The sequence below is a fragment of the Seriola dumerili genome, unplaced genomic scaffold (assembly GCF_002260705.1).
Source record: "Seriola dumerili isolate Sdu_G_001 unplaced genomic scaffold, Sdu_1.0 BDQW01000073.1, whole genome shotgun sequence".
NCBI classification, from domain to species: Eukaryota; Metazoa; Chordata; class Actinopteri; order Carangiformes; family Carangidae; genus Seriola; species Seriola dumerili.
This window is the reverse complement of record NW_019174328.1, coordinates 2,871,708-2,898,310: the sequence shown is the minus strand read 5'-3', so window position 1 is coordinate 2,898,310 and position 26,603 is coordinate 2,871,708. Positions and strand designations below refer to the sequence as shown.

Sequence of the window (26,603 nt, the reverse complement as noted above, 5' to 3'; positions counted from 1 at the left end):
TCTGTGAATCTGTCAACTGCCAGTCAAAACAAATGAGGCTGGGTCAGTGAACATATTGGCTGCTCATATGCCTACATGTAGTAAAGTAAGGGTTGTTGCTTCTAGAGCAAATCATTTAAGATGGATATGTGAGTGTCATTAAAATATACAGTGTTATTGGCAATAAAACGGCCACTTCAGCATCCTGGGCTTTGAAAATAATAATGTCACTGATAAATATTTTATTGAATTGATCTGAGGGTTATGTGATGTGAGGCACTGATCTTCGGAGATATATTTATTGCAGCATTTATTTATTTCATTACTTATTTCATAACCATGTTTATTTAATTAGCTGGCATTTATTTATTTCAATCTGAATGAAAGGAATAGTTTGAAGGGTGTGAGCGGCTCCAGTTGTTTGACCATAAACTGGAGCCTGGACAGATGTGAATTTACAGTCAGTGACAGTGATAAATGTCACCAATAGCTCCTCTCTCTTTGTACCTGGATAATGCTGCCGCTGCCAAAGGACTGAATGAGGACTGTCTCACCCGAGCAGCAGCTCTCCTCTTCTTTAGACCACTGCTGCATAACCTCATCATATTCTGTACTGTGATTAAATCTCGGATGCTTAACAAGGTTTGTGGTGTTGCCACAGTACCTCACAGTCCTCCTACACACATCACATACAGCTCGCTGCTGTTCTGAGGACTGAAAAGTTCCACATAAGATGTTTACGGTCAGTCATCATCAGTGTCAACATTCTGTTCAGTGGCTTACGCTTTTATAGAGCCATTGTTTGCATGACTATGACAGGCGGAATGAGAAGTAATTCCTATCAAACAGGTATTATTTAGACTAGATCCTGATGTGTAGTAACTTTCCTCTGTGTCCCTGTTGATGATAAAATACACATTTACCTCAAATTACTGAGTTGTACAACTGTACATGGAGAGTACATATTTTGGAGGCAGGCTGGCTAGCTGCAAGTCTGTCGTTTGTTTCAGATGAACTTTGGTACTGCTTTAGTCTGATTCACTGGATATAGGCTGCCACTGGCCGCGTATCTCATGAGGCATTCTCCTCCCCCTCCGCTTCCCCTCTTTGCTTCAGGAAACAACAACTGCTGAGCTAACAGCCTAAATGCTGAAAAAGGGTACGTTTTGATGAAGATTTGGATCATTTAACCACATAGCAGACATATGTCTTTTACTGTTTTTTGTGGCATTTTCCTTGCAGGGAATTAACCATTTTAATAACAGTGGTTGCCTCCCCTTGGACAGATGTTCCCAAGTTCCCCCTGACACTAATTTGCAGCACAACTGTCGCTGCATCCTGGGCTCAGCGCTGCCCAAGACGACCGCGATTCATTTCAGAAATGCAATTTAGCCAGAGTGTTTTTTTCCCCATGTAGCAGAATGATAATGGGTGCAGCCTGACGGCACAGAGAGATGGTCTGGCTAAGCGTGACTACTGCTTTGTCAAAACTGGAACGGAGGTGAAACAATAAAGAAACTGGCTGGATACTGCACAAACTTTGCCACATGTATGCCTGTGCTCTAGATAAATGTTTCAGGAACAGTTGGTTTATTTAGAAAAACTAGCAAGGCTACCAAAAACTAGCCCACTGGCACCTTAGACTTAGCTAGGAATACACGTTGCATGCTAGTGGTAGCCTACTAGGGACATCGTCTTCCTTAGCTACATAGCCAGCTAGCTACCTAGCTACATTATTTCATAATAACAATAGCAACAAACATGGATAGATCAACACAACTGTACAAGTTGTTGTAAGTTGTCTTACAGCAACAACTCTCCTAAATCTACATACTCCTCTGATGAACATTTAAAAAACATTATCTGCTCCTAGCAACCACTAGCAAAACCTCTGTGATGAATGAAATTTGCATCACAGCAACGTGTTCACCAGCACACCAGTGACCAAGGCTGTAAATCACTGTATAAGCTTAGACATTCAGGACTTCAGTGTAAAAATAGACGTACCTATCTCACCTGTCTGAATCATGAAGTCAGGATGCAACAGAAAAAGGTCCCATATCCAAAAACTGAAATGCCATTTTTTTTGCTGTTAATAATAATAAAAAAAGAGAAATGTGATCTGCCATACCTTACCAAAGAAATCTGTGCCTTCCTCATCCCTTTTCAATAAATATACTCTTTGGTTGGTTCCATATATCCAGTAAACATGTTTTAAATTAGATATCTAATTCCAAACATATTTCAGCTACCTGCTTCAATTTGCAGCTTGTACGGTGAGCTGTTTATATATATTTTATTTTCTATTTTGGCATCTTTTGCTGTGTGGACATATGCACGGAAGTGGATTATGCCACAGAGTAGACAAAAGATTTTGTGTATGTTATAAGATATTTTGTTGCATAAATCATTACATTATAGTAATTATGTCATATATATGAATGCCTGAGGTATTTCAGCCTGGACAAAAGAGTTTGACCCATATTTGCATGCAACATTGTGTCATGTTTAACCTACACAGCTAGTATAAATATTATGCTTATGATTTTTTTTTAATGTTATTAGTTAACTAAGAAAGACATCAGTTCCACTTGTGTATCTACTGATGCACTGAGTACCTTGGTTTTGTCGTACAGGATGTGGTTGTCCAAAAGCATCCGCCGCTCTAATCGAGCAAACCTCCTCAGGTCTCTCTCAAACTGCTGTGGAAGAAAAAGATCAATAGTCTGAAATCAAATATCTGTTTCATTTGTCTGTTTCTATGGCATTGAAAGGAAATAATGAATGCATTTGTCTTCCTGGAGGACTTTTTACCTTTGTATGTCAGTAGCAAGAGGCTTTTTGGATATCAGACATTACAGATATGTTATTTTTATAGTGGTATACATTTGCTCAACTTTGTGTATTTTCAATATCTTTCAAGTTTCTTTCAAGGTCATTTAGATGTTTACAACGTTTGACTTCTTAGAAACAGACTGCAAATCAAACCTCCTTTTGGTAAAATAAAGTCTACCTTGATCCTGATGTTGTTCTTGCACTTAAGAAACATTTTATTACATGATGTTGGCACACAATAAATTATTAATCATTAAAAACAGAGGATCTTCTACATTTTTTTCTACTCATGGATTCCACCTGCAGCAACCTCACTGCCACTGAGTCTCTACAGTCCTTCGTACCCTGGATCCGGTCCAGCCCAGAAGAGCGAAGGCGTAACGATCCATAGGTGGCGACACCAAGTCCACGCGCACCGCCCGCCAGCCCCTGCTGTCCTCCTCGGTACTGTTGAGACCTCCCTCCACTTTGCTTGCTTCCAGCCGCAAGATCAGGAAGCACTTTGCAAAGTGGTCCATAGCCTCAAACCTGTGGCAGGGAAGCTTGGACATATCAAAGGTGGAGGCCTGGTAGTCACAGTACAGCAAAATGCCCTGGTAAAGAGAGAGAAATAAAACAATTTGGCATGAATATCTGCAGTTAATAATTTATGTTAAGTTTCATATACTACTATATATCAGCCAGACACGTCAGTCCTTAAGGTATTCTCCATAACGATTAAAACATTAATGGTTGGAAAACTTATAGGATGAAGATAAATATTAAATTCAGTTTTAGTCGTGCAACTAAAATTATGAAAAATCCCCATGGGTCCTGGGGAGCAACTTTAAGGAGGGCATCCACTCAATCGAGCTCAAGTGATCACCCAGGGACCCTGACAGCAAAAACCCGGTCATCTTTACCCCTGACTTGAGAGCAGCCAAAAACAGCCCTATCTGAGGATCACAGTCTGCATGCTAGATCAGAGAAGGCTAAAAGTACTGGAGTCAAATCTAAGGTGTTGATCAGAATTAAATCTGATCGATAACATATTTCCAAACCCACGTCATGTTTTGTTAGTATTACAGTCATTTAGACAACAGGAGGATATAACAGCCTGCATGATGATGTCTGTCACTGACTGGCAGTAACAATTTCATTTTTTTATTTGTATTCAAAAAACTCAATTACTGGAAGATTTAACTTGGATCAAAAGGCACAATTATAGTAAAATGTTTAACTGCGTGGCTTGATGTTATTTGTTAAAGCACCAACAGATTCGCTTTTGTCCAGGCAATCAAAACAACTTCTTTTCTGTTACAAATTAGCTGTGGAAAGTTTGGTCACATTCAGTCCCATACACTTGTCTAAAAGTGATGCAATTTTCATTAAAGGTGTTTAATTTGAAGTGTTGGTATCTATTATAAGATGTGTTTGTGGTTTTAAGAACTAAAACCATCTCAATGTAGGTTTACATCTCCTCTCTCAGGCTTCATCCTGGAGTTCTAGTAACAACAGGTCAGTGAGCCAATCAGAAGAGAGGAGGCTCTTCTGAGCCTCTCTTCTGATTGGCTGACTATTTTCTGTGTGATTATATGATAATATAGCAGATTTCAGGTAAACACAGAGAAACCAAATCCTGTGAGGTTGGATGGTGGGTCCAGGTGGGCGGGGCTTGGGGCATGGCTGAGTGTTGTGACACCACAAACTTTCAGAAGTCCTGATGGCTAGTTCAGTCTCTGAATACAGGCTGTGTGCATTTCTCTGTGGACTGAGCGCTTTGATACTTTCACAGTATTAATATAGAACCTAGACCTGCTCTATAATCAAACAACACATGGACATCTACCTTTATACAATATGGGACCTTTAATGTCTAAGTACAAAGGTTTTACAGGATGAATACTGTCAGTGAAGCTATGCTTGCCAGTCTGCCAGAAATCTGATGACAATTGCTCCCACTGTCTGACCTAGAATTGAACCTAGGTACACCAATTCATGTACAGCCCTTTATTTGAAATCTAGCAAAAACTTGGGGTTCATTTGCAGCAAAATGCTGTACTTAACCACAACAGCCCTATCACGCAGCGTAGCCCTGTTTCTTAGTTTCGTTATAAGATCATTCACAATCTCAACACACAGTTTCAGTGCTGTGGTGGTACTGTCAGAAACCTGACTGCAATTTTTACAAAATGTTATTGCTTTCCATGAGCACTGTGGGCTTCTTTAAAATCAGACTCTTCATGATCTTGGAGATAAAAGGCAGCTTAGATGCAGGCCTGGAGGTATTGAAAATGGTTGAGTCAAGGTTATGTTTCTTTAAACGAGGTTGGATATTTGCCATCTTAAAATAGTGAGTGGAGAAATGAGATGAATTTCGAGGAGGAGGATGCCTAGTGGACTAATGGATGGTCTGATTAATAGTGCTTTTTTTTTTCTTTTCCTCATGTGAATGGGTTATGTGACTGTCTCATGTATTCTAATGGTGTGGCTCTGGAAAGTCTATCAGTCGGTGGGTACATGGACCACTTTGGCCCAGACTGAAATATTTAACAACTACTGTGCCATGAGATTTGGTACACACATTCATGGTCCCCAGACAATGAATTCTTTGGTGAACATGTGATTTTTCACCTAGCGCCACCACGAGGTTGACATTTGTGGTTGTGAGAGACATTTCTTAGAAACTATTAGATATTTGGTACACACATTCCTGTGCTCCTCAGGATGAATTGTAATTGTAACTGTGGTGATCACATGACTTCTCATTTAACCCCATCATCAGCTCAACTAGGGGCACTCATCAACCTTAGCTGTACTTCTTACCAATTAGTAAATGTTAGTATCTAACACACAAATCTAACATGGTGAGCATGGTAAACATTACATCTGCTAAACATCACCATTTGAGCATGTTGGCATGCTGACATTAGCATCAAGCTTCAAATGCTGCTGTTCCTAAGTACAGACTAACAAAGCTGCTGGTATGACTGTGGGCAAAAATCTGGCTCCTGGGCCAATAAACGGTCTTACAACAAAAAAACTAGCTGCCCTCAAACTATGAAAGTTTCTGTTTTATAGTTTGATGAAAAAAATTTTTTAAAGCAGTGTCCTTTGGGATGTAAATCCAGATAAATATGACACTGTAGCATCAAATAATAATCAGTCATTTCAAACACAAACAGGTGTAACAGGCAGTGTAATGAAAATGATGTGCTGATAAAAAATTAAAAAAAATCTATGGCAACAACAACAGAACTTTCATTCAACCATAAGTAAAACAGGTCACTGTTGTTGAGTGTGGCTAACCTATCAATTACATTTCAAGAGTCATAATGCAAGTCAAAGCATGCCCTTTGCATTTTTGAGTATTTTGGGCCAAATGAATAGGAACAGCTGCTGCTTTCAGCCATTACCGACTAATCTTTAATTAGGATTTATAAGTCTGATTTATTGCTTAGAGAAATAAATTGCTAAAAAACATAAAAGTCCTCTGAGAAAAAACAAAACATTTACAACATATCGGGTTGCATCTCTACCAAGCCTGTGAACAATGGTGAAAAAAAGAGGCCCACAGTTGAACCACTACAGTTGTCTCTATCAGACATGTCTTCTGTTGTTTTAGCGCACTTAAGTACATTGATTGTGTATTTATCAAAAAAAATGTAAAAGTCAAAAGGAGCAATCTTTTAGAAGCTGCAGTAAGTCATGTTAATACTTGTGAAATGAATTCATGAATGAAATCTGCTCGGTTATTAAATCAAGAGCAAATCAGCTCGATTGGATAAGTTCAACTTTAAAAAAATGCAACTTTTGTCATGCCAAACGAACAAAGGTAAGTCGGTAAAAGGACTCTGTGACTGCTGTATGAACATCTGCTGAGACTTGTCATCAGACTGATTTGAGCCTGGAGTGGTGAAAAAAAAAAGGGACGGTTGAGTGTAAGATCCAATAGAGAGATGAGCCTCCAGTCAGCCATGGTAGATGGCTGAAGCCCATTCCCTGGTAAATGGTTCTACTCCTTAGATAATGGAAATCTCTGACAAGTAAGATGTCAGTGTGTTGAAGGAGAGAGGGCCACTGATGAGAAACAAAGCTTAAGTGTAGAGAAAAGTGAAATGGAGTGAGTGCAAGAGAGTTAGAGAATAGAGCGTTCAACCTGTAAGCGAAAGTAAGAAATAGGTGGATGAGTAGATAGTGGGAGAGACAGAAAAGGAGAGCGAAGAAAACGACAGAGTCTGTGAATTGATTTGCTCCAGGCCTCGCCCTGGCTGATTATGCTTCTCCCTGGATGCAGGGGTATTAAGGCGATTAAGATTACAAATTGTCAATTTAATTCCAGCGCCCGGCGTAATTGTTGGGATACTACTCTCCTCTCACTGGCTATAAATCTGCCACACGCTCCTTAAAGAGCAATAATTGGGGAAGCGACTGCAGTGAGCAGCCGCTCTGCCTGTCCAGCCGATGACTTAGGTTAATCACAAAACATTAAACACCTTGTCAGCATAGCCGCTGCTAAACAGTCCTGCCTCTGTCGAGCCGCACACGTTATCAGACAAGGACAGCGTTTCCCAGAGGGCAGTGAGGGAAGGGGGTAGTGAGAAATCCAAGGTGGTGACGGTGAAAACCTTGAGTGACGCGCAGAGGGAGCAGATCTCAAAGAAATCACCAGCTCCCTCCTCTAATTATCTTCAGGGGTGGACTCGTTTGTCGTGCAATCACAGGCAAAAAGTTCTTGATGCCACCCTCTTCTGCACCTCTGGATCGCTCCCCCTCTGCAATTACAGATAACCATTCACCTTCCAATAATAGGCAGGGAGAGGGATTCTTAAAGTTCCCTTTACGTTCTGTAAAAGCTTAGCTAAAGGCACTGGCAGCTCCCACTTAGATAATGAGGCCAGAATGATGGCATAAAAGCATTTAAACACTGACTAATCTGAAATTAAAATCCCCTCGAGCCACACTTCAGACAAGTTGTGGGAGAAGGTCTGCAACCCATCTCATACATAGGGCCGCAAATGTAGGTCACTTCTTATTCCTGTATTCCAGCAGATATTTCGGTCCCTCCTGGCAATACATTTCTCTCAGCCTTGAATCTTATTGATGCCTTCCTGAGAAAGGTATTAATGCATTATGGCGACAGTTGCACAGACCATTAAGTACCTGAATATGGATGCCCATCGTTCAATGAGGTTTTCAGCCCTCCTGCCTACGCACATACAGTACAGCTGCGCTGCTTTCTCTCAGTCTCTCTCTCGTTGTGTCTGACACACATACACTCGCAAATCCACCATAAAAACAGGATGTCATGAAGTTCCCCGTCTCAGCAACGCCGGGGGCTGTTTAGCCCAGTAGCGCTCTGTAATCATCTCCCACACAGCAGGTAATGTCAGCGAGCATCTGAGAGTAAGCTTATTTCACCAAAACTGTTTACAGAGGGAATTACAGAGGAGGACAGCGGGAAGATAATCTTTCCCCCAAAGCTTTGCCTCTGAGCGCTGAAAGAAAAAAAGAGTCAAGTGAACATGACTTTTGAAACTGTGATCTAAAAGCTGAGATTTTTTTTTTTTTTATTTGATTATTAACTCAGGGTCTTTTCTTCAGAGGTGATGTGAAGAGTGGTCGCCGTGGCCAACACAGCCACCTGCATCCAGAGGACGAGCGCAAGGCGCTTAGATCTCATCTCGCATTCTCTTTGACTCACAGAAAGAGACTTCAAAACCTGCCTTCAAGTCGCAGATTAGCGTGTGTTAGCCAGGACTGTTTGAACTGCGCTTTGACTTTGATTTGCAGCTTCGCCAGAATGAAAGAGACTGATTGCTGAAATTAAAGTGCAGCGATTTGTGTGTCCTCTCAATGTCAGTCAAAGTAGCCTTTACTGCTCAGATTTTATTTAGATCTCACAGTGAGTAACTCCATGTGACTGCAAAATAACCTCAGCTATATGGGCAGCTCCGCCCGAATCAACTTATTCAACCAAAGGGAAAACTCTCCGATCTCTAACCACATCGACTCGCATCAAATGCAGAACAACAAAGCCTGAGCTGAATGGCATTATAATGGCGGCGATGCATACGCGGCTCAGCCTCCAGAAAGCAGCACTTATACAGTATTTAGAGACGGAGATGACAGATGGACGGAGGATGAAACATGGCCCTCTCCGTCTCTCCGTTGCTATTACCAGGGCCAAGCTGAATCTCATCTGTCTGCCACAGAAGCTGGTGGGTGACCTTGCCTCTGCCCCCAAGTTATGCTTTCAGAATATCAGCAGGAGGAGGGAGAGAGAGGAGAGAAAAAAAAAATGATGAACCCGTTTTTACAAGGACGTTTTTAGATAGATGTATTTTTAACTCCCTGTAGGCTGATGAGGGGTGCTGAAAGGGTGGGGAGGTGGGGGGTGGGGGTACTGCCCGTGATATTAGGCCCGCGTGAAGACACGTGGGCCCCCGGGGGCTTGATTGCAGATGACAAGGTTACACGACTTAGAGTCAACCTCTGCTACCTCCACTTAATCACTGTCTCTTGTGTCCTCGTCCCTGCAGACCAGTCCCCGCTCCATCCTGCCTGCTGAGAAGAAAAAGGTTCCACTTGTATCACGCCGTCCCTTCTTAGGCTCCTAAAGCCTTTTTAACACCTGCCCTACCTGCCTAATTCACTGTCTCACATCCATTCTACCTCCTTATCCCCGCACATTCACACATACTTTCACACCTTCACCTCCTTTTCCCTCCACTTATAGTGAATCTAAGTGGCTGCAAAAGGTGTGAGCTTCCCGCAATAACATACAGTGAGTAGGAGGTAATTATCATCTGGATGGACCTCTGAAGGAGTGGGGAGCCATGTGGAGGTGTAGATGGAAAAGTGGTGGAGGACAGAGGGATTTATTTTTAAACCCAGTGATGACAAAAAAGAATCCGGCAGCTAGACTAGACAGCGTGGTCCTGCTCTTCATCAAACACTTGTCTCCTTTCATGACCACCTCCAAACTACGCATTTATCTAACGGAGGGGACTGTGTTGACAAAGAAAAAATTCCTTCCACATCCTTCCCCTTCTTTTTTTTTTCACCAGTTGTCAGGTACTGTACATTTCCTGTAAGTGATATTGTCCATAATGTATTTTCATTTGGTTTTGGAGATCCAGTTTTGATGTCACATGCTGTGTCATCGTGTTCAGTGGAAACTGAGCTGTCTGCATGATGTGAAGTATTTCATTTGTACAAACAGGTATATGTATAGACTCAGAGCCACCGCCCAGAGTCACAGGAGACGGCTGAGAACTGCATTAACATGCGTCTCAGATGATCCAAACACAAGTGGACGGCTCAGTCAGTTCACACCTGCTATTAAAATGCGTCTCCACATATGTCTCAAGTGGCCACTTGTGATCAGATCTCACTTCCTCGCTCTATATGCAAATAAACACCTATACCTGAATGGGTAAGTAGGGTCAGACTTTCTAGACCCACTGTAAATCATTTCTGTTTGCAAAGACCAAACGTGTTGTTGTTTTAACCAGTCGGGCTACGGAATACAATTATACTCATCTGAAATAGTAAAATACTTGTGGGACAAGGCTGCGGCAGAGGACATCAGTAGAGTAGATGTTTTTTTTTAATGTGGCCCGGGAAAAGAATGCTACCATAATCTGCTCTGACCCCCTCCAAATGTGGTCACACGTGGACACATTTGAAATCCGATCACTCAACATTTGGAGGTGGTCTGAGCTGCATGTGGCCACATTTGCACATGTGAATGCAAATGCGTCCCTGGGTCACACTGAAGGGCCGCCTGCTCAACTGATCACCTCTGCCACAGTCTGATTAGTCCCAACACAGTTTCACAATGAACTGAAAAATGTTTTTACAGATCTCACAGTGTCAGTTCATTGATTTATTTGTGGCGGCCCACCACATTATCACATGAGTTAAATCTTATGTCATACTACAGCTTGTGCGCAGCAGACTGATTCACTCTTTCTCACACACACACACACACACTGACAACAGACCACCATAGGCGTGCTGTATTTATTATTTTAAAGATGAATTGTTGAGGTGAGGGTGGCGGCGAACGGCCTCACACAGCCTCTCTTCAAACTCAGTGTACATGTTCGTTTTCCAGCTCATGTGCAGTTGGTTCCTTGTAGCATAGCGGCCGTGTGGACCGTCTGCAGGGACATAACAAATTGGTGGGTATGTGGATGTCTGCAGAGCCTCACGTACACCCTCCAATGATGAAATTTACATCACCTGACCCTAGTGGACCCTCACATACAGGCGGACGCATAAAATATATATTGGCACATTTGGTCTTTGCAAACTGAAATGATGCAGGCCTACGTGTTTATAGCAGGGAAGTGAGATCCGATCATAAGTGGTCACTCGAGATGCATGTGGAGACGCATTTTAATGCAGGGTGTGAAGAGACGTACTTAGATGCATCTTAATGCTGGGTCTGGACAGGGCCATAGTAAAAGTAAAGTTTTAGAGACACATAGTTTTCACAGAACAATGCTGTATACATGTGAAAAAGCTGCCGGACACTGTGATTAGTCCTCCTGATCATGTTGCTCAAACTTTTCTAGAGTGACTGCACTGCACGAGACAACCTATATCAATTCTTCTTTGTGCAAAAACGTGTTGTAAAATTCAGCCAAAGACAGTATGAAGCCTCAGCAGTCTGAGTTAGCTAAACTGAGTGTTAATGCTGGTGTTAAAACAGTCAAAAATTATTCACAAACAAATGCCAAGTTATTTAACTGGTAAAACACAATGCACAAATAAATGCACAGTGATTTGTATCTATAAATCTGTATCAGTGCCTCTAATCTATAACTCGTGTATCATCATATGTAAGTCAGCTTAACATTTTTAAATGTTATATTTCTGAATCTCCTCCTACTCCTGTGGATCCTTTTGTGTCCATCTTGTGTCACACAAAATTCACATATGCAGAGAAGAGCTTTCCAAATACACAAATGATGATACACGAGTTGTAAATTAAATGTACAGATACGAATCACTGTGTTACATAACACATGTTTATGAATATTTCTGAGGGTGTTTTAACACCATAGTTGTGTCCCTACAACAAACCAACCTGTGACCGCCTTCCCTCCTATACAGCTGAGCAATGAAAGACTGTCCATAGAAATACGAAGAGGGAATTTTGTACTAAAAGGACAGTCATTTCTTTAAGAGAGCCACTTCATTTGGAAAACTCAGACTGCTGGAGCCTCATTTTAACTTCAATTGAACTTCGCAATGCATTTTCATTAAAATAAGTGCTGTGAGTTTTGTCCCTGATTTCTTAAAAGTGCAGGTCTGGTTTCAGCTTTGAGTCAGTGCATTTCCAGACAGCCTATTGAAAAGTGAAGTGAAAACAGTTGAATAGACCTTTTTTCAGAGCAGACATTGTAATTTGTTTAACACAGATGTAGCTAATACTATCATTATTTACTGCCTTTCAGTAATTACTGACTGGAACCAGTGACTGTTTATGTTTTAATTCCCACCTGTCTGCTATTAAAAACTGTTTTAGAAACGATAAATGCTAGTGATGTTAAGTGCAAAATAAACATGTTTTTTTTAACAGGGAAGAAAACAGTTCAGTCTGGGTATAACAGAAGAGCCTCTTGTCTTTTGTTTGGAATACCTCTGGCAGTTTAGTTTAGTTTAGTTTCATTTAAATTAGCATTTTACATTTGTACAACAGAAACATGGAGACATGAAGTTCAAGTTCTTGTAAATTATATTTTAATAAAATTCTACTTCCTCAAAACTGCTATGGCTTTTTAAAAAAATGCAACAAACATGCATTGGACGAGAGTGTGGAATTTTTTTCAGATTCAAACGGGGACACGAGAGAAACGCTTTGCTGATCTTCACAGGATCACGAGTGGCAGGGTCATTATTCACGGCTGAACAACAACCAGGTCCAGTTTTTGTTTTTTATTACAAAACAAGATAAAATCAGTACGTTATAAATATGAACACACTGGACTTGTGTTTGTACATTTGTGATTCAGACCTCGTTTTAATGTAATTAGATAAATGTGTCCACATACGCTGGGTTTTAATTGGACACTTCTGCAGCACATTGATATTTGTCACATTACTGTGATATTAGCAGCAAATAATTGTCATCATTTGAGTACAGCCAATAATTAAACCATTGAGTGTATGTAAACAAAGCCCGCCATTAACATTGTCTGTTTCTGGGTTTTTATCTCTCACTCACACATTTTCCCACTGTTCTCACCTTCTACTCTCTCTCTCTCTCGCTTCAATCAGCCGTTATCTGTCTCTCTCCCACATTAATCTTCTCCCTTTTCTCTACTCTCACCCACCTCTCTTTTTGTGCCCATTCGCCACTAAAGGATCCATTTTCCATTTAAGGATCTCCAGTGCTGTCTACGGTCCTTGAAAGTCCTGCTGAAAGTTCTAAAAGTAACCTGCTGGATTGTACTATTTCTCTTTTACCCGATTCACTCCCCTTTCCAAATCTCTTTCCATTAAAGGCGGCTAAATCAGTAGAACCGCGATGACCTGTCTGTCTAAGTTTTATGAAAAGGCAGCTGTAAGTTTCCAAGGACACATTTCTGAATGATGGAACAGTGACAAACTCCATTTAATGCCTTATTAGCGAAACATACAGCATGAACTGCAGTCAGAGATACAGTGTGTCCTTAAGGCTGGGAACACACTGGCTGCATGGCGTGTGTGTGTGGCGGCTGCGGAACATACTTGCTTTCATTTAGTCACCCATGTAAACGGGTTAGAGCGGACGCACTGCCTCGCAGCTGCGTTGGGTGATCTAGAGATTTGTCATCTAGCCTTTTTTTCACGTGATGCGTGCAGTTCCCAGCAAAACAGACAGAGAAAAGACCTGTTAATGTCGTATTGACATCATACTAGCAACATTCATTAAAATTCTCACTATAGTTTCAATCTCGGGGCTCAATCTGAATATGACACAGGCATGAAAAAATATAAATAATACATTTTTTAAACCATTTTAGCATCTGCACATGGAGACAGTGGCATTTTATTGACATTTTATGCCAAAAATATATCAGAAATGAATTTATAATGAAAAGAAATCCAACATTTGAGTAGCCTGCTGATGGCTGTTATCCAAGGAAAACCCTGTGTAGAAAGATAGAGCTGGTGGTAGCAGCGACGCAGGGGACACGCACACATAACGGAGGCAGGTGTGAGGCAAGAAGTATTCTAAAAAACACACCCTCCACCTATGGCCCTTGCCAACAGTGTTTGTACATGTCAGTGGCCACGCCGCTTCTCTGCCACGCACTCAACAGAGTAGACGCAGAAGGAGGTTTGCCCAAAAAATTGCTGGACTTTTTCACAAAAAGTCATTAAGTTGGCAACAGTTACAAAAAATTCCTTGGTGTCCAGTTAAGTTTAGTCAATTCAAGGTCAGGAAAATACCGAACGGTCAGAGTGCTAGTTGCGCTGGTCAGTGCACTGCCACAAAATATGGCCAATTATATTTAAAGTCCTTCGTCAATTCCTGTAAGTGCTAGCTAGTTTCAAACTAGTGATTTATTAAATGTGGTCACACCGTTAAAACTTAAAATAATTTCTCAGCTAAGAAAAACTAAACTAACTAAACTAAAATCATCCAATCAAAATCAATTAACTACATAAACAGGAAGTCAGTGTGAAACTGTTATCCAGTCAAACAATATATTAAATTTGACTGCCAATTCTTTATAAACGTACAATGAAAAGTATGAGTGTCAGAGTTGGTAGTATTCGTGCAGTTTAGGATGAATAGGAAATGCCTGATTATACTAACTGCACCAATGCTATTTGGTCGTGTAGTGTATTTATATCAACACCTTTATGTAAACATACCGACCGTGCTCCATGTTAGCCATTTTACTCCTCAGATTTACATGGGTCAGTTGTTAGCAAGCTAACATGCAGTTTGTCAGCTGGTCCAGTTACTTCACTTACATCCATCAGTGCATAGGTGTAGGTGTAAATATCTAGGAGTGTAATCTAGCTAGAAGTAGGTTTTGTGTTGCAACCTGTTTTGTGATGCGTGAATCTTGACATTCATACTTATCTTATAACTAGAATAAGTTTTAACTTACAGAGAGATAGTAGAGTCAACGCCTGTACAACATAATTCAATCAAATACCACAGCCCTGCAATAAATAACCTTATGGGGATTGAAATGTTACATTTGTATTAAGATCATGTCAAGAGGGGTCCTAATTTAATAGTAGGTTTAAAAGTACAGAACTACATTATGTTGTACACTGATGTTGATTTATTCTATTCTCATGTATTCTGTAGGTATCTTCTTCTTCAAACCCAATTTTAGCCTCATGATCACGCGTGTAATACATGTCATTTCATAAGGCAAAAAGGTGGATCTAAGTTACTTAGGTACAGCGCTGTATACTAGGAACAGATTTACCTAAAAATGGACTGATAGGACAGGATATGAAAACACAAACGCCCAGATGGACTCCAAAGTTTTGGCTTTCTAAAAAACTCTATACCAGTTCCAGTAATTCAGCTTTAAATGCAAAACAGTGTTCAAACAACTCCTATTTACTGTAATGAAACACTCATCCACTTTCAAGTTTCCAAGAGGGTATTCTGCAACGCCCTGTACACTCTGTTATTTCTGCCACTTAACTGTGCCTTTCTATTTACTTCAGTAAGTTGTTTTTCGAAAATATATTTAAAGTCAGTGATTTGGATTTAAACCAATACCAAACTAATTTCATAAACTCTAAACTTGATTCACAAAACATAGTTCATAGTCATTACCTCTCTTAAGTGCAAAAAAACTAAAGAACATACTCACTTGTTGTTCCAGTCGATCAGTAACATCAGGTAGTAGACTCCTCTCCCTCCCCAGCTCTGGCGTGGTCACAATGAAATCCACATCATGGCCAAACTCCTTCCCCCTGGAGGTAAAAACACAACACTGTTACACACTCACTGCATCCAGGATAAATGAGGAGAATTATCTTTCAGTCTCGATCTTTAACTGATGAAGAGGGAAAGTGGCAGACGGAGCTATTAAAAGCACAGGCCAAGCTAATGACACTGACTTTTTTCATTATTCAAACAAGTCATTTGTACTAAGTTGTTAAGTGTAAATGCTCCCTCTTTGTTGCCGCAGCTGTCACAGCTTAACTTTTATGAGAATCATCATTTTCTACTTGGATCTGTGTCATAAAGCAGACCCATATGGAGTCTGACTGGGCTCACACAATGCGCTCTCTCTGTCAGCAAAACTGCAGCAAAGGGCTGTTTCAGTACTGTAAGTGATTATCAAGTGATTATCAGGCAGGAACAGATACAACAAAAAACTCAGCCAGACCTCTGTCTGGAATCAGCCCAACAAATCACTGACAACACACAGATTTCAAATCACTCCTGTTATTCAGGACAATGACTGAACATGCCGCTTGGTATTATATATGTATGTCCTAATATTTACCTCAGAAACCCTTCCACACGCTGTGGGTTAGAAATATGACTTGGTTTATAAATTTCAGGGTTGGAATTTATTTTGTTACAATGAGTGTGGTATACTTTATTGAAATGCATATAAATAATTACTGAATAACATTTCAGCTGCCTTTTGAGATAACTCATAAGAGTTGTTGTGACCTTTGACACCAGCCTGCCCACAGTCTGAGATATGTTTATTGTGAACTGTTCCGACTGGACTTTGTTATTCAGGGAAGACACTAACTATGACCTTGTCCTCACTGCAGTTCGGTACAACAGGCTGCTGGGGGAAGGAGTAGTTAAGCAGATTCTATACTGTTTCTCACGAATAGAGGTTGTTTCCTGGGCCCAGAATAAATACATTAATTTAAGTCAACGGAGACTGACCAGAGAATGTGTTTTTTTTTTTTATTCATCAATTTGGCATCGTCAGCAGGTTTGGTAAAATAGGTTCATGAGAGCTTCAAACTTTTCTGCTTGGCTGTGCATTTTATTTAGTTAAACATTAGTATTATTTAGTCATCATCCGTCAGGTGTGGGCAAACTGCCGAGTCTTGACCTGAGGAGCTGGCCCCTCCCGCGTTGAGCCATGTGTTTGCTTAGTGGGTGTTTGGTTTCACAGATATATGGGTCTGCACATTCCTCACTGCACTGGACTATGAATACACTAGATTGCTTTTCTGGGTGTGCGGAACCAGTTTTTGTTTTAGTGTGTTGCTGGGTTTGAAAAAACACGTGGATGCAGTGCTCGTTGAAGATCCTCTGGAGTTTCTCAGATACTCCGCAGACGTATGGGATGACAATGTTTATTCATCTTTTCTCCACCACCCACTGTGTCTGTGTTATTCCTGGATCCTGGGGCTGTTTGTGTTCATCTTTGTGACCAGGTGTTTGCGCTCATTCATGAGGATGCATTTGAAGCTTGTGGATGCCTCAACTGGAATCTTTTGTGAAAACATAACACCAACACTGGCCTCGATTCAACCTTTCTTGGATAACCGTAGCAGCAATGTCCACTGACATGATACCTTAGGAAACGGAATCACCTGTGTGAGCTGCATATTTTATAATATAGACCCGCTTAGTCTCCACAGTGCACCAAAGCTGTGCATACATGCAAAATGCATGGCACATGTCTGGACGTACAACTCAGCATACTGAGCAGTTGTTCCAGAAGGCAGTGGGAGCACCATAACACCTGCTTCAATGGTTACATCATAACCTGAAAGATATTGGGAGTTTGCAACGAATCAGGCCAAAGTGATGTAGCTGTATCAACCATCATGAACACAACACGATGGTTATAAAGTGGAGCTCTATGAACGGAAACACTCCAGCTGGACAGAGCGGTCCCTTCGTAGCCTGATCTATGATCTATGAACAGCTGTGTGGCACCAGAATGAACAGGACTTTACATGTGGAGCCCATCACAACGGGGATTGACTTTTCAGCGAAGACACCTGTGGCAGCAACAGCTCACAAACCATTAAAGATATCCTGTACTACAGGGGGCAGCTTAGACAAATAGAAAGCAACAGAGTGGTAATGAGAGAAGTTTCTGAACCAAAATACCTGAGGTGAAGCCTTCGTTCTCATGCACATACAGGGGAAATGTTAGTCTGACAAGCCCAAGGCTGCAGATATGAATGGAGCCTTCAAGTCTCTGAATACAGCTGTCATACGTCCATAAGTGTACCTCAGGTAGGTAACCCTTGGCTGACAAACCAGCAGCTTGGCAAGCAACACTCTATGACCTTTCAAGAGGAGAATGGAGTCTGTTCTGCAGGCTTCTTCACTAGGGGAAAGCGATTTGTAGAGAGTGGACAGTTCTCTGCCATACTATACATGTTGCTGACCCTCAAAGGTGAAAGCAAAGCTTTACTGGCTATTAGGATGTAGGACTGTCCATCACTGTATCAAATTTAGAAATGGTTGATGAGTAGGCCAAATTGGAGTTAACATCAGGCACAGTGGGTGCTATAGGAAGAAGAACAGTATTAAAGGTCCCATATAGTATTAAGTAGCCTGAGAGAGGAGATGCATATTAGGAAATGCAGGACAGAGGTCACAGGCCATCTGTGGAATAGATAGTTTTGTTTGATGTTTATCACATCACCGAAAAGGGGGGAACTATGGGAAGAATTTACTGACGGTATATAAATAATTTCTAATTCCCTGTTTAACTGGCTTTTGTAAGAACCCATAAGGACAGTTGTACCTTTGATGCCAGACTGTCCAGTTGCCTTGCATTTTTACCAATGAACGTTTGGCAAAAATTACTAATTACTAAATTATAGCATTAACTGCTAAACACATGGTGACAGCATTTTCTTGAAGCTCCATGAAATGTGAATTTCATCAACACTGTGTGCACAAGCAGCATCACCTGTCCTTGGAAGCGAATCTGTATTTGTACATTTGTGCTTTTGAAGGACACGAGAGGAGCTTATTTGATTGGCTTTCACTGAAGCCCACTCCATCCCCACCTGCTGATAATGTATTCCTCCTACCAGCAACATATTCATCATGTTCCAGCCAGTTCTCCAGATTGGTGCATGCTGTGCCAGGATTGCACATGCTCACCTCCAGTCCAAACAATTACAAAAGCAGTTGGCCACACCCACGTGAGTCTACACAGTGAGCCCGTGTGCGCGGTTCTGCTTACACCCCGATTCACAAAAAAATATATTAAAGCTTGCAGACTTCAGTGGTTTAAGTTTCCTGTGAAGTCTCAATAATTCAAATGATCAAAGACACAAAGACGTGTGCCTCCCAGTTACGGGGGATTGAGTGGCTTTATTTATGGCTTGGTGTTTTCAGCGTTTAAGCAAGATGACAAGAGAATTATGACAAACACATATAACTCAGGCAAAGTGGAAACTGTTCCAAAGTGTAAATATGACAGTGAATGTGTCTCTGTGTGTGTGTGTGTGTGTGTGTGTGTGTGTGTGTGTGTGTGTGTGTGTGTGTGTGTGTGTGTGTGTGTAAGCCCTGTGATGGACTGGCCGTGCTGAAAGTGTTTCCATGCCTTTAACTCAGTGCATGCTCCAAGACAGGCTCCAGGATGACTCAAACAGCAGTCACATGGAACGTTAAACAGCAACACTGATTATAACCCCCCCCCCCCCCACTAAAGCAGCCTCATATGGCAGGTTTTCCATCAGCCATGAAGGTGACAGCAATGCTAACACAAAGACACAACAAACACAAACGACCAGAGCTGAAGTTCCAGCCTCAAATGACAAAGGTTTCCTCTTCCAGGCCTCGCCTACACCGGTGCTACCTGCCAAAAAGCCAGGCATCATTTCAAACTGATCATTACCCAACACCCACTCACACACACGCACAAACAGTTATATGATAAACGATAGGCACAATCATACAGCACTAGTGTCACAGCTAATAACAAAAGGGATATGACAAGGGGGCGATATGTTCCAAAGAAGCCTCGGCAGCAGCGAGGCTCCGTGTTTGATCTCTCCTCGCCGCCTCTAACAAATGAGTGACGGCGGCAAGAGAGAGGAACATTAAAGGGATGGAGAGAGACATGAATGACTTGTGGGAAAGCTTCAAAGGTCACCATGGCTAATTCAAGGAGCAAGGAAGTATTAAAAAACAGCCATTAGAGCTCCACAAGGCATGATAATGTTAATGGTTAGCATTAGTGGCAGAGAGCATGTACCCCTGTGGCATTAACGGACTGAGTGCCTGGCTCACAGGTTCACTCAGCAGATGCTGCTTTAGTCACAGTCATTTGCACTGTGACTGTATATAATTTATTCTCTTTCTAAAATAATAGGAGACGTGGGAGTACTCACTTTTACATTTGCATTAAATGAAGTGGTCTTCGTGTAGGAGTTTTGTGAAGAGTTTACACTTCTTCAATGAGTTGACTGGTAGTACAGAGCGATTTGAGAATGCATCACAGATTTCCATCTGCTGAATGTGCAGCTTTCCCCCAAAACTCTTAACTGGCAAAGCTGAGACTCTACAACACTTCCAGCTTGTACAGTGCACTCAAGTTGTTGAGTGAATCTCACTGCTAGCCTCTGCTGCGCTGGCAAAACTCACTTGAGTGCACTGCATAAATGTGTGCCATGAATAGCAAAAAACCAAAGCGGGAAAGAGACGGAGGGATCATCAGCATAAATTCAGTTTACCTCCAATCAGCATTAAAAAAAAAAAACAAACAACCTGATGTTATCGAAGCGTGGTTGCGAGTGAGAGGCTGACATGGGAATTCATGGTTAGTTGAGAAGACAGCTCCTTCTTGATTGCATCAGAGCGTTGGTATGTGTCGGGCCTGTGCAGATAGCTGCTCTAATTCAACCCCAGTCAGCGGATATTAGCCAACACCATGTCAGGCACATCCCCTCCTTCTTCTCTGCCTCTAATGGAGCACCTTCAGAGCACTGTTTTTATTTAGCATTAAGCATCCCTTCCTGGTCAGTGGGCAATAAGGCTCAGAAAGATTCAGCTGAAAATATTAGCTTTGATGGACTGAGCACGGTAACACCGCCGGAGTTTCTTTAAATTAAGTGCAACGCGGAGAGCGGAGCAGTAGATCTCTAAACACCTGGTGTGAATATAGCCGGTCTACTCTTTTATTGCGTGAGAGAAAACGTTCAATTATTAAATCTTTCTGCACAAATCCCATAAAATATACATGTGGTTATTTACAAGTGTTGTGTGGACGACACGTATGAATAATACAGACGTGGGAAGTGTTGCTGCGACTGGAAATTTCACAGAATGCATTCATCTGCAGGAAGGACAGAGTTCAGCAGCAGTTAAGAGGGGCTATATGTGTGGAAGCGGCTACGTTTGTCACCGTGCATTTCACCTTCTAAGTGCAAAGTTTAATTCAACCATACGTCATTATCGGACAGCTTGCTTTTCCTCTTTCCCCTGTAAGCTGATAATAGAGTTAGTTTAAAAAATCACGACACCCCGAACCGAAGTGACAAGGATTACTTATCTCAGTTGTTGTTCCAGGGAAACAATGCAATGGGACTCAGTCCCTGTTTGAGGATTTGAAAGCAGACACCATCGGCCCCCTCATCAGTGTCACTTTGAGTCTTATTCCAGACAATCTGATGTTAAATAAGATCCACAGCAGGGACCTGCCAGCTTCACACTGAAATAAATACAGTGCTCCGCTGACACCACGTGAGCCTTTCACACACAGTGGTGATAGATGCTGTATTTTCAAGCCTAATCTATTTTTAATCCCCCCACCCAACAAAACCGCTTTAAGACTTGTCACCCGCCTTCCACAGCTGTCCTTTCAATAAGGCTAATGTCAGTGGCATCAACAAATCCTCGCCATGTTGTTTACCTCTGAAGTGGATGACAGCTTGAGTTTACATGAGCGCGACGCTCATTTCATGAAACTTTTCGGGAGCCGCGTTATTTCTTTGTGTATGTTATCCAGAGATGAAAGCTTTGCCAGAGCAGAGTACATCTATTTAAAGAGGTATATAGTATGTGCGTATCTCCGTTTTTGACAAGGGCTATCGGCTGGAAAGATAAAGTTAATAAGAGACTCTACATCAGGCTGGAAATTATAGGTAATTAAATCGAGCTTTGACAGGACTTTAGAAGTGAACATTTTCAAATATGTCACACTGAAGAGAATTAGTGGGTTATTAGTGGTGCTGCTGGCATCTTGGAGAGCATATGCACTATTTTGGTGTAATGGGCCTTCTAACGCTTCCCGCTGCGTTTAAACCATGTCTGGAGAATCAGCTTTTCAACAAGATAAAGGTAAATTACTCACTTACTGACTTATAATGTACAAGTCATCATTCTTCAATTATAGCTCTGCATGATTCCAATTAGGCCTCACGTAATACTCCCCAAGCCTACACCAAATATGAGATGAAGTAAATGTGTGCTTCATCTCCCTGAGTTTGCCATAAAAGCTCTCTCACAGGCCCTTTACGCTTTGTAGCAGACTCCTGGCCCATAAATCTAGCGCTGTTCCTCCCCTTCATTCTAGATGTTAACTATCCATGATGCTCTAATCACTTTCCTCATCTCTTTTACCACATTTTCCCCCCGAGGAGCAGATATTTACATAATCAGATATCATTCCTGCTGTCATTTATTCTTTTGAAGATTAGAGATATTGGATTTTTTCTTCTTGTGCTGTTTGATACCATCTTTACTTGGGAAAGTTATGGACCTACAACCACAGAGACTAATTAAATAGACACCAGGATCTGGGCATTGAAGTGAGACTATGTAACTGTTGAGAGGAGAAATAACGCAAAATTTCCTCTTGAAAAAGTTCACAAGCAGTAAAAGGCACCTTTGCTCAGTTCAATACATTCAGGGGTTTTACTACTATAATATTACTTGGTCTGGTTTGACCAGATGAGGAAGTTAGCTTCTACCAAAAAAGGAGAAATGTGATTCCTGGACAACTTGCAATTGTCAAATTAATTTTTTTAGTGTTGTTACTGGGCTTGCTCACATGACCTACTGGTAAGTCTACTCTCTGAAATCCTCTGGTTTTGTTGAGAGGTGGAAAGTTGATGTGGAAATGGAGACCGGCTGCTTTTTAAACCATAATGCTTTGTTTTGTATTTCTACCAAGCGGCAACCTCCAGGGATGAAAAATGAAGCCAACATGAAAGTGCCAAAAACAGTGCAGTTCTTCAAATGGCCACCAGAGGCTGGCTCCAAAAGTGAGTCAATCAATCAGTCAATAGACTCCAATGTTAAAATGCCCAACTTTACAGCAGACATAAACATGTTTACAGCCTGGTACGAAAAACGGTTTCAGACTCTATAGCTAATTTCCCCTTTCATGATAACTGTACAGGGGGTGAATTTTAATATAGCTCGTCCATTTGAATTCTTATTAAGGCTAAAAGTTCTGCATAATTGAGGGCATGGCCTCTTTGAGTGACAGGTTATTAAACAGACATGGAAAAAAAGTCTCAGCTCCACACACGAAACCTATGGGTGACATTACCAAGGGTGCGTCCATCTTTATTTACAGTCTATTATTTCTTCACATGTGCCATGTGACTCTGGGGGATTTGGAGTTTTTTTTTAAAGAACCCTTAGTAAGAGCTGAGCTAAACGACAAAAGTAATGAGTAATGTAATGAGTAAATGATTATATTTTTCAAGTTAATTATGCAACACTGGTCCCACATCCATATTACATGCTAATTCTAAGCCAACTCTTTGAGTATGTAGTGTGTTCACACTGGGAAAGTAAAACTGTAGCTATTCATAGCTGGAAAAAAATCTAAACTATTCATAGATGGTCGTGAAACGGCTCTAGAGACACTTCAGAAAACAAAAAATAACCATTGAAACTCTTAGCTTTCTCTTTGTAAGTTTAACTGGCAGCAACAATTTAAATTCAGTTTGATTCAGTACTGTACTCTAAATACTGTATCATTTCCTGTTAGTATGAAACAGACTTCTTGTACATGAATTGCAAACACAGTATAAAGTACTATGCATTTTAGTGTATAGTGTTAGTCCACTGCTATTCCACACTAAAACTAGTATGTAATATGGAATTGGGACAGAACTGATGAGACTTCTCCACCTGTGTAGCTGTTATAGTAGCTTAGAATATTAGCATTTAGCATCATCGTGTAGGCACAGTACAAGTTACATTAAAAGTCATTCTATGATATTTTTTTACCATCCTTTGCCAAACTGGACAGAAAAGTGAATCTTTCATAAGGTTTATGGGGGGAAAAAAAGAGATATCTCCCTGGCAACATGTAAAGCTCGAAGCCCAGCCGCTATTAAAGATCATCAGCTAAGCCATGGCAGCTCTGCCACCCCTGCTAAGAGGCAAGCGTCTGTCCTTACTGGCAGACTGCTTTTGAATTATTTACTGCACACGCCACTGGTTATGGCTGGACTTTTACAACACCACAGAGCAGAGTTCTCCACACTTACTGAGGCACAAAACAGCGCACACAAAAAAAAAAAAAAAAAAAAAAAAAAAAAAAAGGAGCAGCGCAAAGGCGACAAAAGCGAGGAACCAGCTGTGAACAAATAGTAGTGCACAGTGGGTAGCTTAACAAGAGCACTCACCATTCACTCTGAGATTGACAATGTAATGCATTTCAGCGTCTTAATGTAAATGCAAAAACGTGTATGACCTGCGCTGTGCACTCAAGTTTCTATCTTTTATGTTCGAGAACAAAGAGAGTGTGATAATCAGCAGAGTTAAATGTCAAATAAATCAATTTTATCAACTAATTATTAACAACAGGAGGATGCATTTAGGCACCAACAGCTCTAAGGCATCTACCAACACACACACACACACACACACACACACAGAGCTGTGACAGTAGTTAGTTATAAGTGATAGCCACATGGGATTGAAGAAGAAGACTTCCTGAGACGTTTCTAATATCTTTGCATTTCCCTCTGCGTAACCAAAATCAGTTTAACAATAGTGGAGATGGAAGTGTTCTGTTTCAACCCTCATATCAACACTGAAAAGAGGAGACAAGTCCTGTACCTGCGAAAGCCACCTGTCAGAGATATTACGGCGTCCAGTGTGATCGCATGGACAGCTTCGTCAATAATGTTCCCCAGGGCCCGGGCCTCTGCTTTACTGACAGCCCTGGAGATGTCTTCATAATGCAGAAAACCTGCAGGGAAAAGACCACGTGGTTATTAGTCTGGCAGTCAGCCATCAATCACAGCCATTTGCTCTGGGGAAGTGGGGAGTCAGGGTGAATTAAAAGTAAGGTAAAATGTGATGTGCTGGCTCCTGCAGTCACAAGAGGATTACACTGAGACTGAGCTAAATTATGACGGATGGATTGATGGGTATCTTGTTGATTTCATGGATCTCACTTTGTATTTTCTCTTCTTCTTTTTTCGCTACATAAAAAGCATCAATTCCCTTTTTTTTTTACCCTTACAACAGACGGAGCAACAACATCAATTAATAAAGAAGAAATGTAATGATATTTCTGTCTGTGCTGCAGTAAAATGAATAAGATAATTCATGTTTCTGCCATTTCAAGATTTACAGAACACGGTGGCGAGATCAGGGTTCAAACACATTTTCCATGTCAAAAACTGGCATTATTTCTCTGCACGGAGCGCAGACCGCAGTGTTCCCAATGATGGATTGTGACCAGTTTGATGAAGATGTCTGTCAGTATAATACATTATCAGATGGAGCTTCAACTGAATGGGACCCAGTAAGCAGTGTAATATCATGTTTTGAATTACCGCCTCATGCAGTGCCACAGTACGGCGTGAGCATCCAGTAACATTCTGAGCAGCAGAGAAATGATGCAGACAAATGAAAAGCTGCATATCAGTGTTTCCCCTTAGAGACATTTAACCATGTATGTTAAACGCTCTGTGGGATTTCTATCACTGGCAGCAACTGAAGCCGATGTTATCTGCATGTCTGGCTGCTCTTGCATCGCTGTATTTTTGTTCACTCAGCTGTTCCTTTCAGATTTGAGAATTGCATCACCCCAGAGAAAAATATGCTCTAAACTAAAACTTCTTGTTCCGCACTTGCTTCAGTTTCCCTCCTGAACCAATTCATTATTTGATTGTTTTTAAGCCAGGCTAGTGGCATGGCTCTAGGGATGGCAATGACACTTTGCTCCAGGCTGAAATATCTCAAGACCCATGGATGACTATTACTTTTGCCCGGACATGGTCATGGTCTCCGAAAGATGGTTTCTAGGTTTCTAGTGCCATCACCACGGCATAGTTGTAAGTTGTGATCTTGATCTAATAATCTTGCCAAATATCTTCAAAATGAACTACATTATTTAATGACATGACAATAACTGTGGGATTTAGAGACTTTAACCGTGTTGCCCCTTGCCTCTGGAATTCACTTCTATAACACATCTGTAATACTGACTCTCTTCCTATCTAAATCCCACTTTAAAACACATCTATTCAAACTTGCCTATTCTATTTCATTCCATCACTAGCATCAAATGCAATTGTATTTATTATTAATTATTATTTATTGTAATTTATTTTGTATTTTATGCCTTGTACTTTCTATTTTATTTCTTCTACTGTGTGCTGTAAGATGTCATTGAGTGCCTTGACTATAAATAAAATGTATTATCATTATTATTTTTATTATTTATCATCAGCTTCAGCTTCACTTTGTGCCAATTACCAAATGTGCAACACGGAACATGGGCAACATGGGTAACAGTGACAAACAATGATGAAAACACCGATGATGTTTTAACCCTGCGGAAACAACGGCCAGTATCATAATAATATGATTAAATGTTAGGAAACAAGATCAAGATTCAACAGCC

General features: G+C 41.1%; 1 protein-coding gene across 1 annotated transcript in view; it reads right to left on the bottom strand.

Annotated features, from left to right (window-relative positions):
- The window catches only part of dntt (DNA nucleotidylexotransferase), an 83,203-nt gene that overhangs the window by 29,080 nt on the left and 27,520 nt on the right, over positions 1-26,603 (bottom strand). Inside the window, exons 7-10 of the mRNA XM_022743928.1 lie at positions 24,806-24,938; positions 15,642-15,744; positions 3,159-3,407; positions 2,598-2,681 (exon numbers count right to left, since the gene is read on the bottom strand). Coding sequence (XP_022599649.1) covers positions 2,598-2,681; positions 3,159-3,407; positions 15,642-15,744; positions 24,806-24,938 — 569 coding nt within the window. The remainder of the gene's footprint in view (positions 1-2,597; positions 2,682-3,158; positions 3,408-15,641; positions 15,745-24,805; positions 24,939-26,603) is intronic.